Source organism: Hydra viridissima, unplaced genomic scaffold (genome assembly GCF_058129835.1).
Source record: "Hydra viridissima isolate aposymbiotic clone 2 unplaced genomic scaffold, HvirCarnegie_v1 scaffold_2, whole genome shotgun sequence".
NCBI classification, from domain to species: Eukaryota; Metazoa; Cnidaria; class Hydrozoa; order Anthoathecata; family Hydridae; genus Hydra; species Hydra viridissima.
In genome coordinates this window covers 18,936,031-18,951,323 of record NW_028324301.1, presented here as the reverse complement: position 1 = coordinate 18,951,323, position 15,293 = coordinate 18,936,031, and the positions used below count along the sequence as shown (strand labels likewise).

The 15,293-nt window shown below is 29.7% G+C and overlaps 1 protein-coding gene across 1 annotated transcript; it reads left to right on the top strand.

Annotated features, from left to right (window-relative positions):
- The first annotated feature begins 288 nt into the window (after positions 1–288).
- LOC145195101 (polycystin-2-like) lies at positions 289–14,557 on the top strand. Its single transcript, XM_090077926.1, has 16 exons — positions 289–423; positions 3,655–3,954; positions 4,106–4,216; positions 4,386–4,439; positions 4,660–4,721; positions 4,842–4,996; positions 5,102–5,200; positions 10,552–10,687; positions 10,771–10,859; positions 11,126–11,525; positions 11,786–11,967; positions 12,410–12,763; positions 12,841–12,958; positions 13,543–13,718; positions 14,022–14,295; positions 14,395–14,557. The coding sequence occupies exons 2-16, from the start codon at positions 3,657–3,659 to the stop codon at positions 14,413–14,415; spliced, it is 2,529 nt and encodes an 842-aa protein (XP_089934052.1). The 5' UTR covers positions 289–423; positions 3,655–3,656; the 3' UTR covers positions 14,416–14,557.
- The last annotated feature ends 736 nt before the right edge of the window (positions 14,558–15,293 follow it).

The following is a 15,293-nucleotide window of genomic DNA, read 5'->3' as shown; positions in this document are numbered from 1 at the left end:
AATTTAAGTTAAAGTTATGAATAATATTTATAATTAATAGTAGCAATCTTTTAATATTTATAATTAATAATAGCAACCTTTTTGATATACAAATCTATTAGTTGATGCATTAAAAAGATTTACGTTTAAAAATTTTCTATATGAACTTCCTGAAACAATCGGGCTCAAATCGAATCAATATATTCGTGCTGTGCTCACAACTATAAGATGTGGTGGTGGTATTGATGAAAGGTTCTTACTTTAAATAATCTATTTGTCATTCAAAATCACTATGACAACGTGAACAAAGTTGTTTTCCCAAAATTATATCAAATTAACACCATCATTTTTTATCGTAACACCGTAGAAGAGAGACTTTTACCTAAAGCAAATTTTACAGAACGTTTCATTTTTATCAATTCTTAGTCTGGAAGGAATTTTTCGGTAAGTCTTAACGGAATGTTTTTCCTTTTGAAAGTTTAGTGAGCTCTATGCCAAACAATGGCTGCTAAAGAAAATCTTTTTTTTTTTTTTTGTCGGATAATATCGTTAAGTGATTGTTCTGTGCCAGATATTATTAATCCTTTCAAGTCGAAAAAGGGCTATGAAAGGTTAATCACAATTTCCCTCTTGCGCCTGAGAGTTTTTTTTAACGTACAAAATAAAACTTATTCAAACATTGCTTGAAATAGAAAATGGTGATTTAAAAAGATTTGTTACGGGTTTAGTTATATTTGTTACGGGCTAAGTGTTCAACTTGGACTAAACGTCAGTCAAAAACGGATGCGAAATTATTTGGGAATACATTTTTGTATATATATTATTTTATGAATTATTCTATAACATCATATGAATTATGGTATAAAATCATTTTTAAAATCTCAAAAGATTCTCAAATATATCGATTTACACAGTGGGCTCAGCAAGTCGTTCGCTGTGCAAGCATTCCATTGAGGTCTGCGTTTCAAGCCTGGTGCATAACTAAATTTTTTCTTTCAAAAAAAGTTCTTTAAAAAGGTTTTTTAAATTTAGATTAAGCTTAAGAATTAATAAATTTAAAAAAAAACAAAAAAAAAAAACCATTAAATACATTTAGTTTTTTATAGCACACCGTACCAAAGTAACTGCCAGGTTCAATGTTCGTTTTTTCGGACATAATGACGTAGAGGTTCCTTCACACCATAAAAAAGATCTTTTTCTAGAATGTCCAGAACGCTAATGTTATGATATTGACAACAGTACTAGTGGAGTTACAGTTGCGAGGCCAACCAGGTGCAAGAGATTTATAGCAGTCAGAACATGTTGGCTTTAGGTTTGGATGTAATATCTTGTCAGGAGGAGGCAGACTGGCACTGTTACTCTTCAGAAATGTTTTCACTCAATCTAGTTTAAAATCATCTTCTATAAAAAATTAAGAATGTAAAAGGGAAAAGAACGGGAATGTAAAGATTTTTAAGTATGTCTCAGCTACTTTGGCTTTCCATTCATCACGAGGAGAGTTCCCAATTTAGAGTCAGTAAAGGTTTTTCGTGCAGCCAGTAAAAACGACAAATGAACAGTACTCGTTGCTTATCGAACTTCCAAAAAAGATAAACAGCTGAGGTTGTTCTTCCAGGTTTTCCTTTATACGCAACGACTTGGAACTATATATATATATATATATATATATATATATATATATATATATATATATATATATATATATATATATATATATATATATATATATATATATATATATATATATATATATATATACGTATATGTATATATACAATACTGCTAAAAAATTTTACACACATTAGATTTAACTTTCATTTTTATTCTTTTAATTGAATTTTTAGGCGGTAAACTTTTTATGCCTTTTCTATTTTTTTTATTTACAGTTAATTAAAACAAACTTTATATAGAAAAAAAAAAATTATGTTATTTTAACCATCTATTTTTAACTTAAACAGAGACCGATAATTAAAGCGGTGTAAAAAAGCAGCTTCTAAAAGACAATAGGAATGCAAGTTTAGCACACTTGTATTCCTATTGTCTTTTAACTGCCGCTCTTTACTTTTTAACGTCAAATTTTTACTAAAAAGTAAATTTAACTTTTCTTTTTTACATAATAACTGAACAAAATTTTCTACGATATACATAGTATGTATTACCTCATTTAAAATAAACTTGGTATTTTTCGCTTAAATTTTGTCCATAATTTGACCAATAAGATGGGAAAAAATCAATTAGCTCTGAAATAAAACAGCGTATTGTAGGACTACATCTTGGTGGTTTCAACAGTTCTGAAATAGCTCGAACTCTTAAGTCTGTATCTCGTTCATGTTTACTCAGAACAGTTCAGAAATTTGAAAAAACTGGTACTACTGCAGACAAAAACCGATCTGGACGACCAAGAATGACAAGTATCACCAATGATAATAGTATCCATAGATTTGCAAGAAAAAACCCTAAATACTCAGCTAAAAAGATTGCACAAGAAGTGAACTTGGCGCTAAAAAATCATATCTCAAGACAAACTGTAAATAGAAGTTTGATTGATCAAAAACTTTGTTGCTACGTTGCTGCCAGAAAACCACTGCTTAAACAAACTGATCGGTTAAAAAGTATCAAATTTTGTAGAGCTATTTTGAAAATGACTATTTATGAGCTAAGAAGAATAATATTTAGTGACTAATCCAACTTTACAGTTATTAACCGAAAGAGCAGAGTGATTATCCGAAGACATTATAATGAGATGTTTCATTGTCGCTTCATTGTGCCGCGACAACATGATGGTGGAGATTCGATAGGCATATGGAGTTGCATCACTTATGACGGCCCAGGTCTCTGCTACTTATACGATGGTCGTATGGTTTAAAATAAATATATTGAAACGCTTGAAAATCATTTAATCCCATTTTTCAATCTAATGTGTGCTAAGTTTTTGAAAAAAAGTATTGTGTATACAAAACTGCTCAAAAATTTAGCACACATTAGATTTAAGTTTCATTTTTCTTCTTTAAAAATGAAATAAAAGTAAAAAACAAGAAATTCAAGGTTTTTTAAAAAACAAAACATTTATTTGACTCTTTCAATTACATTAAGCGAAAAAAAAATAAAAAAAACAAGTGTCTATCACTAAATATCTTTCATCAAAGTTTGTATGTAAAAAAAAGTTAAAAAAAAGCTGCTCATAAGTTTAGCACACCTGAATTTAAGTTTGCTTTAATAGCAAGATCAATAAGGGATATGTCCACCTTTGCTCTTTATGCATAGTTCACATCTTCTTTTAATCGAATCAAAAATTTTTTGGCAATAATCAGTTGATAATCTGTCGAACGACTCTTTCAAACTTTCCATATGTATGTATATGTATGTATGTATGTATGTATGTATGTATGTATGTATGTATGTATGTATGTATGTATGTATGTATGTATGTATGTATGTATGTATGTATGTATGTATGTATGTATGTATGTATGTATGTATGTATGTATGTATGTATGTATGTATGTATGTATGTATGTATGTATGTATGTATGTATGTATGTATGTATGTATGTATGTATGTATGTATGTATGTATGTATGTATGTATGTATGTATGTATGTATGTATGTATGTATGTATATATGTATGTATGTATGTATATATATATATTTATTGCTTCTTTTTTTTAACAAAGAAATGAGTGCAAAGAGAAGACCAAGAAGCTCAAAAAACTCTCAACTAAATCTTCAATATGAGATGTCAATACGCAGTGACAGTCCTGGGTCAAGAATATCATCTGCATCATCTAAAAAGTCAACGTGGCTTGAAAATGTAGATGACAACGAATTTATTTTGAAACAGCAAACCTCTTCCAGAGTGAATGTAGAACCTGAAAATCTGCAAAGTGCACAGACTGTTGCTTCTCGACCTTTAAGTTACATAAAAAGACCGAAGCCAATTGCTTTCTGGAAAAGATTTTTACGAGGGCTGCGAGGTAATGATGAGGAGGAGGAGAAGGAAGATTATGATGAGAAAGATGATAAAAAGGATGATGAGAATAGTAGTGGGGATGTTGTTTGCAGGTGTGGCGGTGATAGTGGCAATGGTATTGATCTATTTAAATTTTTTATATGGAATCTATTTAGGTTTTTGGAAAACAAGGTACTCTGAAGATCTTGCAGACCAAGAAGCAGTTGTTAAAACTACACTAAGAGAACTTGCACTTTATCTCATTTTTGTGATTATCATGTGCATCAGTAAGCTTCTCTCACTTAAAATTGTTGGTTTTCCTTTTTGGTTTTTACACTTTCAAAATTGTTGTTTTTCTTTTTTGATTTTTACACTTTTATAGGAATCTATAAAATTAGCAACTTTGAGTAAGCTGAAACATTTGAATATGCATTGTATAATCCTTTTTTTTTCAAGTAACATTTGGAATGACCAGTTCAACGATGTTCTACTTCACAAATGTAATGAAAGGTAATTACTTAGACGCTAAACGTAAGATGAATAATTATGTTTAGTTAGTTATGAACGTTTAAAAAATAGCGTACTTTTAAATGTTCATATATTTGTAAAGGATAAAACTTTTGAAAAAACACAGGCAGAGATTTGTATTTTGAAATATTTTTTTTTGAATTATAATTTAATAACACTGTTTTATTTAACTGAAGTCTTTTTGTTTACTTATTGCGAAAAGGCATTTTTACTGGTGAAAAGCCTGCATTTGAAGAAGTTGGATCAATGGACGATTTTTTTACTGTAAGAAATTTTTTAAATATGCAAAAGAGACCTTAATTTTAAGTCACGTTTTTAAACAACTTAAGTGATTCGTTATTGTAGAAATATCCTACCTTTAAAAGAGTACTTATTATTTTTTAGTATCTTACAAATACAGTGTTAAGTGGGCTCTATACTGAGACTTATTATGATGATACTCCTGTTCGTGATGATGAAATAGGTTACATCTACTTTGAAAATAAAATATTAGGTCGTGCAAGGCTGCGCCAGGTTCGAGTAAGAAATGACTCGTGTATGTAAGTATAGGATTTTCAGATTTGAAAGAGATTCTAAGTTGTTAAAATTTGTTTCTGGTGTTTTTTTTTAATTTTAGTAAAGTGTTCATCATTATTCTAATTTAGCGTTCATGAATATTTCCAAAAAGATATAAAAGAATGCTTTGCTCCATACACATCCGAATCTGAATTTGTTGGAAAGTTTGGTTTGGCAAATGGATCTGCGTAAGTTTATAGTAAAGGGGCCATTTTTATAAGAAACGTTTATAAAACTATATCTTTAAGAGCCTCGTTAATAATTATTTAAATTTAGATACTTATAAAATTTTTCTATAAAATATTTTACAATCTAAAAATTAATTAGATATTATTTTAATGTTTTTTGTAGTTCTTGTTTTTTAAACAGCTGTAATGATTTAATTGTCAGCTTTTCTTAAATATTTTCATATCTTTAAGTGTAAAAGTTTTACAATCGGATTAAAATACCAACACTTTTAAAACTCTTCATAAAAAATCCATTAAAAAATTGGTCCTAACCGTATAAATGATGTTCTATATGTTTTATATGCTTTAAAGGAGGTTTTTTTTCTATAATGGACAATGATTTATGAATAGTAAGATTTAGTGTAGCGCAGATTGTGTGTAAGTGGCGAGAATGTATGAGTGTGGTGATTATGTGTGCAGGCATCAATAGTGTAAGAGCGGTGATTGTGTGAGTTGCGCGGAAAGAGAGTACGAGAGTGATGAAACTTTTCAATATAAATGTTAATGCACATAGCAATAATAGTGATAATGCCGAAATCGAAATATGTACAAAAATTTAATACCACTGGTTTTTCTTATCTACTTATTTTACTTAATAAATTTTCTTAACTGTTTATATCATGAATATATATTCTTTTAACATTGACAAATTCAAATAATAATTTATTAATACTGATAATAATATGTAATCAAAATTACTCAAATATCTTCTCTAACCACCTTTGGACTGAAAGCTCAAAGCGTTTTTCTACATTAGAATGTTCTCGTTTAAAAAATTTTCTCTTTCTCTTTTTCCGAAAATTTCTTTTTAAAATCTGAAAAAATTTTTTTTTTGATTTTCCTAAAAAGTCTTCTCATAAAAACTCTCTTTAAAAAGGAGAATCTCCAATATCCCCCCACCCCCACCCCACCCAAAAAAAAAAAAAAAAAACAACCTAAAAATATCCAAAAATAATCCACAGGGTTTTCTAAACAATTATTTTTACATGTCTGTAGATGTTTCCCAAATCAGTTGCTGTTCTAGCATAAACAATGAATTTTATTTATAAATTCGTCAGTATACTTATTTCGACCTCTTAGTCATTGCTCTCAGAAATAGGTTTTACCAGTTATCTTTTGATTAGCATTTGTCTCTAATATTGACTTGTTTGTAAAAAGCATAACAGAATTACAGAATTGTCGCGTGCCTTATTGATTGAATTATTACCATTTATCAGTGCAGTTATAATTGAATTTCTGGTTGTTATTGTTTTAACCTTTAATCATGTTACTGATTTTTTTTTCTTCACGCAATTGTACATGTATCCATCTGGTGTTTTGGCTGTCTCGCACTTTTCTTCGATCAAATATTGTTTGAGTCGGGCAAAACTATAAGTTGATGGTTTAAAATTTCTTTCGTTTTTCCTCCTCACACTATTCCATATGATACTCTTTAGCTAACTAGTGCAAAAATCTTCAAAACCCGTGTTTTCAATATGTCAAATCTCATGAAGACACCTTCAAAAGGTTTTTTAAGTTTTGAAAGTATCTTCTAGATGCACAAAAACTTCCATAACAATTCTGAATTTATCTCAAATATGTAACCTGCAATTAAATAGACCATAGACTGCCAGAGAGAAAGAATTTTGCTGATATTAATTTCACAGTTGTAGAAATAATTCTAAAAATGATTCTAAAATTATTTTTTATTCATCAAGTTAAAAAAAACAACTGGTAGAGCACATTTCAAATTTTAAATACCTTCAAAGGTATGGTAAATCATTGTAAGAAGCAATTTGAGTTTCTTTTATAACCAACCATCCACGCATATTTTTAGTCAAATGGATGCAATCAAAACAATGGCCTCATAACAAATGAAATCAATTTCTTCAAACCATCTCATGTGGAACAATTAATTTTTAAGGCGTAAAAAAAATAAGCAAAGTAAAAAGTCGTTTTCCGAAGAAATATAAAATCATTAAACACTTAAATTATTCTCTCTCTCTCTCTCTCTCTCTCTCTCTCTCTCTCTCTCTCTCTCTCTCTCTCTCTCTCTCTCTCTCTCTCTCTCTCTCTCTATATATATATATATATATATATATATATATATATATATATATATATATATATATATATATATGTATGTATATATATGTATGTATGTATATATGTATGTATGTATGTATGTATGTATGTATGTATGTATGTATGTATGTATGTATGTATGTATGTATGTATGTATGTATGTATGTATGTATGTATGTATGTATGTATGTATGTATGTATGTATGTATGTATGTATGTATGTATGTATGTATGTATGTATGTATGTATGTATAAAATTATGTTTATATATATTATAAACATAACATTTAACACTAAAATTATTAAAAACTTTTAAGTATATTTAACAGGCGTGGATCCAGAAATTTGTAACTGTGTGGCCAATTTTTTTTTCACGGTTGAGATTTCGATAAAAGATCAATATTTTAATATTTTTTCACAGCTCTCACATTTCTCATTCTTTCATTTCTCATTTTCACATTTCTCTCAGCTTTCACAGCATTTTATTGATTGAATAAAACGTCGGTAACGTACGTGGCCATACAGTGGCGGATCCAGGAAAAAAAAAATTGACTGTAGCAAAAGTAAAACCAGAGAACCACAGCAACAGTGGAGTAGCTAGGTGACGGAGGACCTTTTTTTTTTTTTTTCCTAAGATATAGATACCCTTCAAAAATTTAAAAAGTTTTGCTGGCAGAAATTGTTTAATTCGGCGGTGTTACATAATTTAATCTGATATATTAAAGAATGATTGTTTGCTTTTAACGCTTGATACAGCTCCATTTCTTTCATTAAAAAAGTTTATAAACCATATACAGTGTCCGACAAAAAAAAAAGCTTTCTTTGTCGGACACTATATTTCTACAACTGATATAGAAAAAAGTAAACAAAAAATTTTTATTTGGTGCATTGATTCTTAGATAGAAAAAAAACAAGAAAAAAATGACGAAAATTTGAGAATTTTTATTGAAATAACAAAATAGACCAAACTAATACTTTGTGGTGAAGCCACGGCTTTTGATCACTGCCTTACACCGACGAGGCATACTCTCAACAAGTGATTGTAAGAGTTCCCCAGAAATGTTCTTCCATTGATTTTGAAGAATTTGAAACAACTCTTCTTCATTTTTTGGAGCTCTTGTCTTGATTCCATGATCCAATATACTCCAGAGATTCTCGATAGGGTTCAGATCAGGACTTTGAGCTGGCCAAGAAAGAACCACTAATTTTTTGTTCTTCAAATAATTTTTCACATTGTTTGCCGTATGTTTCGAGTCATTATCTTGCTGAAAGACCCAACTTTTATCTTTAAAGAGCTCATTTGCACTAGGTATCAGTTGATGAATTAGGATTTGTTTGTACATTTTACTGTCCATAATACCAGGAATTTTATCCAAACGACCAGCACCCGATGAAGTAAAACATCCCCATACATTCACTTTTTTAACGTGCTTTACTGTTGGCTGGGTTACTAATAGATCGTAACTTTCATTATGTAACCGCCAAACTCGCAACCGTCCACTGAAGCGCAAACAAAATGGTGACTCATCACTCCATAAAACATTTTTCCATTGTTCAATTGTCCAATTCTGATATTGCTTTGCCCATTGAAGTCTTTTTTTCCGATTACTTTCAGAAATAAATGGTTTTTTAACGCTCCAGTAAGATTTAAATTTCCCAATAGAATGGATCCTTCGAAGAACCGTCCGTTCGTCAACATCCAGTTTAAAATTTCTCTTTTTTTTCACCCGCTGTTATCTTTCTATTCTTTCGAACCTCTCTTATAATTATTCTGTTCTCTCTGGCAGTTGTTTTACGCCTTCTTCCGCTCCCTTCTTTGCGTTTAAAACTTCCCGTCAAATAATACTTGAACAAAATTCTTCGAATTGTAGTGCACTATCGATTCAATTTTTTTCCAATTTCATGGTCAGTGTATCCACTTTCATACCATGCCACAATTTGGCCCTTTTCAAACTCAGTGAGTTGTTTTCTTATCTTTTTTTGAGTTATCTGGCGCATTGTTCGACTTGGGCGCTTTGATAGAAAAAGCAACAATTGAAGCAAGAAAAATAATTTAGGATTACGTTTTCGCTCACAATAAATTTTTTTTTTCACAACTCGCCAAAAATTTGTCCGGAATTCGACATGTCAGGCTCTAATTGACAAATAATTATATGACGTAAACATGTGGTTGTAGTTTGCCCAAAGATATTTCTAGAATATTAAAGATACACTATTGAAATGAATTATTTCTTCCTGAAATAGTATTAAAAATATATATATATTGTAAAGAATATTTGATTGTCATTCTTTTTTATTGTAATTTTTTGAGAGTTTACCTAAGCTTTTTTTTTTGTCGGACACTGTATAAAGTAATATTAATTCAGCCAAGTACAATTTTGGTTTTTTGCTACACTTGCTACAGGTTCTCGATTAATGACTTTTAGTTCTTATATAAGACCTCCTTGTTAATAAAAAGGTGATACTAAATATGTATTCAATGTTATAAATGCACGGGGGTAAGCTTAGAGTTGTTTGAAAACATGAAAAACAGGATTTTGCTACAGTTGCAACACATAATTTGCCACTTTATTTCACTCCCAGTCAAAATTAAGTAGCTACGCTGCGAAATGTTTGACATTCTTACAAAAAAATATATATATATTTTTACATATGTGTGTAAAAAATAATAATAAATGTAGTCCGAGTTGACTGTAGCAATTGCTTCATTTGCTACACCCTGGATCCACTCCTGCCATAGCAGGAATCTCTACAGCCAAAAACCGTAAATTACGGTAGGCAAATTTAAATTTTCAGGGATATTCCTCAAGCAAAAAAATCCAAAACTAACGTAACTGCCGTGGCCACCCCTTACATCCACGCCTGTTTAAGTATATTTAAGTATAATATTTCTACTAGTAATCTCTTACAAATAATAAACTTTCAAAATTTGGGTACAGAGTATTTTTTTCTTGCAACGCCGAACATCGGGTAAAAAATAAAGAAGAGCCATCATTTACATGTAGCTGTTATCAATTAACACGTAGCTTGTGTGATTTTGATACTGATTTATATCAATAATTTCCTCTTTTTTGTTCACTTATAAATGACTTGTGTTAAAACGCTTTATTTTTAAGTGTGTTATAATTTGGCTTCAATAAAAAGTGCTTGTAACTTGCTATCAACAAAAATTTGATTTCAGGTGCTCTAATTTATTTGTAAATACCGTTCAACTGAAGTTTAAATTAATTTCTTTTTAATGCTCTTAGATGGGAGTTTAGTTCAGAGGAAGAATTGAATGGTAAGTCTATGACTGGCATGATATCAACTTATGGGGGTGGTGGCTATACAGTACTTCTAGGGGCAAACTCAGAGGAATCAAATCAAATTGTTACAGATCTGAAGGTAAAGATTATTAACCTCTTTTTGCATTTTTTAAAGTAAAGCTGCATTTTTACCGTACTAATGTTGAGTTTTTTTTTAATTAGAGTAATCGTTGGCTTGATCGAGGAACACGTGCTGTATTTATTGATTTTGCAGTTTACAATGCAAACATTAATTTATTTGGCGTTATTTCGTGAGTAGCTATTTTTTAGTCAAAGCATTACTTATTTGAAAGCATCTAATAATTTTATTTGTTTATATATATATAATATATAACATACATACATACATACATACATACATACATACATACATACATACATACATACATACATACATACATACATACATACATATATGTATATATATATATATATATATATATATATATATATATATATACATATATATATATATATATATATATATATATATATATATATATATATATAAATTTAGTTTGCTATTTGAGTTCCCAGCAACTGGTGGCTGTATCACATTTTCTAGTTATCAAACGCTAAAATTGTTGCGATATGTAACAACTATGGACCATTTTGTTATGGCATGTGAAGGGATATTTATTGTAATGCTCATTTATTACTTCATCGAAGAAGCAATTGAGATAAAGAAGCATGGTTCTTCATATTTCTCAGACGTATGGAATATCTTTGATATTATTGTGGTTGTTATGGGATTTACCTGTATTATTTTCAATATATATCGTACAGTTATTGTCACCAAACGATTACGTGATTTGCTGGACCAACAAGACCAGTACGCAAACTTTGAGTCTTTGGCTTACTGGCAGTCAAAATTCAATGACTTTGTTGCAGTCACAGTTTTCATCGTTTGGATAAAGGTTTGTATAATGTCGAAGTCTAAAAGTTGTTCTATGTCAAAAATATTTTATGTACAAAAACGGGGAAAGTCTTAAATAAAGAGCCTTTCTACTTTTGATTTTTATGTGATCAAAAAAACTCATTAAAAACAACAAAAACTCCAGCTCAAATTGTTGTGTTATCATTTGGGTTTTTAATAAATGTAACATCTTGTTTGAAATGTAAACTGTTTTTTGTTTTTAAAAATATAAAATGATTAATTCTATTTATGTTTTTCAAGATCTTCAAGTATGTCAGCTTCAACAAAACAATGACACAGTTACAATCAACTCTATCGCGCTGTTCGAAAGACATTGCAGGCTTTTCAGTGATGTTTTTCATTGTTTTTTGTGCATTCGCTCAATGGGGTTATTTACTCCTAGGAACTCAAGTAGAAGATTATAGTACCTATCTAAACTGCATGTTAGTCTTTTTTCGTCTTTTTTTAGGAGAAAAGAAGGGGGGGGTGGGGGTAAATGTTTTTAAAAAAGTACATATACGAGTACTTTTTTTTCTAATTTAAAAAAAAGAAATGATGGCACATAGTGATAAAAAAAACTTCAAAAATTGTTGTTTTTTTAATTACCTAAATTGTAGTGCTCTCACCCAGCGTAACAGTAAAGTCTCCGTCAGCCCAACCTTGATTTTTACTTTAATACAGAGTTGCTTTCATTTTGTTTCATTAAACGTTATCTTAAATTTAATACTTGAATTGAATAAAGTATTTTCAAAAATTATAGATTTAAATTTTTAGATATTGCTAAATAGTTATGATTAATAATAATAACAACAGTAGCAAATATAAAACACGGTATGAATTTTAGAACATTTTTAGAATCTTTATGGTAATTTGTTTAATTTCCAGATTCTCCTTGTTTCGTCTAATTCTTGGGGACTTCAGCTTTGGTGACATAGTAGGTGCTAGTCGGTATATGGGACCAATATTTTTCGTCTTATACATATTTTTTGTATTCTTTCTTCTGATCAACATGTTTTTGGCTATCATCAATGATACTTATGCTGAAGTAAAATCAGATCTTGCAGAGCAGAAAGATGAATTCCAAGTTGGTGATTACTTCAAAAGTGGTTATGATAAAATGATGAGCAAGTTGTCATTTAAACGAGAAAAAATTGTCGATCTTCAGAAAGCACTTCAATCAGCTGATGCTAATAATGATAATAAGGTTGACTTCGAGGAGTGGAGAGCAGAACTAAAGTTGTAAGAAAATGATTTTTTTTTTTAAACCCTAAATTTTAATTCATTATTATTGTTGTCTGAAGTTGCAGTTCTTTTAGGCGAGGTCATGCTGATGCAGAAATTGAGGCTGTATTTGCGCAGTATGATATAGATGGCGATCGCATACTTAATGAACTTGAACAGCAAAAAATGCATGATGACTTGGAGGCAAAAAAGGTATTAAAGCCAATAATTTAATTTAACAACTGAGTTTTAACAACCATGAGTTAAGAAATGCAATTATATTGACGTCATCTTCAATCTCTAAATTTTAAAATTTGGTTACAAAAATTTAAGTTCATATGTAATTTAAAAAGTGTATATATATTTGAAATTAAATACCGGATCCCCCAACTTTCAGATCGTTTTTAGCGTCGTTAGTTCTCTCAGTATATAAATATAATCTACATTAAACCGTTTTAGAATCACATTTATAAGTTAACAAATGAGTAATAGCCTGTATTATGGCCTATACTCCATACGCAGTTAGAATAATGGCAGGCATCTAGAGATATCTTGACTTAAAGCATGTAATAGTGCTTATCATGAGCTTTTTTTAAGCAGACTATTAAAGAAACTTTCCAAGTAACTCTTTAACGATCTTTGTATAATAAAGTTTATGAAAGAAGAATTCTGAAAATAAAAATAAATGATCGATTTAATTGTCTAACTTAATTCTATTAAAATTTATTATATAATTAAAAACTTATTTAAAAAAAAACAAAAAAACTTGTAGTGATTTACAGAAACTTATTTTGTAGAACGAGATTGTTGAAGAATTAGAAGAAGTTAAAAAAGCCAAAAGCGAGGTGAAGAGTACTCTTAGTAGATTAAATGTAAAATCAGGTGACGGAGATGATGGAGATGACGAAGAAAGCGATGGTGGCAGCGAATGCAGCTCGCAGCAAGAACAAGTTGGATACGAGGAGTTCTCAATGTGCGTTCTATTTTCTTAATTACGCTACATTATTTTAGTCTAACTTCTATTAAACCAAACTTTTTTACTCTAATTTTTAAAGTTTTTTTTTGCATAACTCATTAACAATGTTTTCGTGTTGTGATGAAATTTCTTTGTTTTTGTTATGATTCTGTTAGGGTTTCTTACTTGTACATCCATACTGGTATTTAGTATTAGTTCTTCTTAGATTATGACAATTTCACAGATTACTGGATGCAATGATTGCTTACGTTACCTTTAAGAACTTTATTTCTAACTTAACCATAATTATTTACTGTTCAGCTTGGCTCGACGCGTTGATCGTGTTGAACAAAGTATTGGGAGTATGGTTTCAAAGATTGAATCGGTGCTTTTGAAGTTGGAGACCATGGATAAAGCTAAAATTAAGCGGCGAGAAACAATGACGAAGTTGCTAGACAGTATTGCAGAACAAGAGTTGAGTGGTTTTGCTGAACGCATAAATCTAAATGTTACTGGGAAGAAAACTGAAGTAGATATATCCCGTCCTTCAACGGCTGTGTCAAGACAAACAAATGATAGTACTGTATCAGTAAAGGTATATTTGATTTTAAAAGAACAATTATTTTTTTTCCAGATCTTTGGTTATTTTTGTTGCATATATATAACGGAAGGTATGTTTTTCTTATGTCATTAGGAAGAAGGAGATGATGATTAGCAGATTAGTTTGACGAACTTACATCGTAGATTTAGCACATTTCGGCACACGATTTATCGGCACTCGGTTTATTGCTTTTGTATTCAGTTTGCAAAAAATGCTATTGTTCATTTAACATTGTGTATATTATAATTTAAAAGAATAAGGTTTTTTATTGCTCCTTTGTAGCTGGCGTTGCCAAAAAAAAACGATATTTTAAAAATTACATATTTAACTTGCTATTTTGAAGTGATAACTATTATCGTATATTAGAAAAGTTTTCAGACAATCGCTCGGATATTTTCCAAATTCTAGCTTACTCTTTCTAGGATTACAGCCGCGCGTGATAAGAATGCTCTTGATATTAAAAATGACATTTGATGTAAAAATTTATAATTACTGTAAATTTTATTATAAAAATATTTTTAAAGTTATTTTGCCAAAGTGTAAATCAAAAAGAATTTTTTCCCCCATAAAAAGCCCACAAAAATTAGGAATTAGGAAGAGTACAAAAACTAATATTACAATTTGGCTAAAAGTGAATCGCCACGATTTGTATTCAGGTTTTTTTCTGTATTTGATTCTGAGGTCTTTAAAAACTAAATGTCGTGAGAATTGCCCGGCACAACCCCTTTTTCACGTTTTATGATGCTTTATGTTATTTGATTGTATAATCTTGCAAAAAAACTTTTGACCAAGGGATAACTTAAGAATAACAATTGTTAAATAAAAATTTAATTATACTTTGTTAAAATTATTAATATATTTATATATACCCATAACATTTACAATTGCATAAAAGTGTACAACAACAAACGTAACCATTAAACAAACTGCAGAAAAGTAACTTTTCAGAAAAACAAGTTATAGATTTTCAACACTTCTATGGTAGGCTTTTT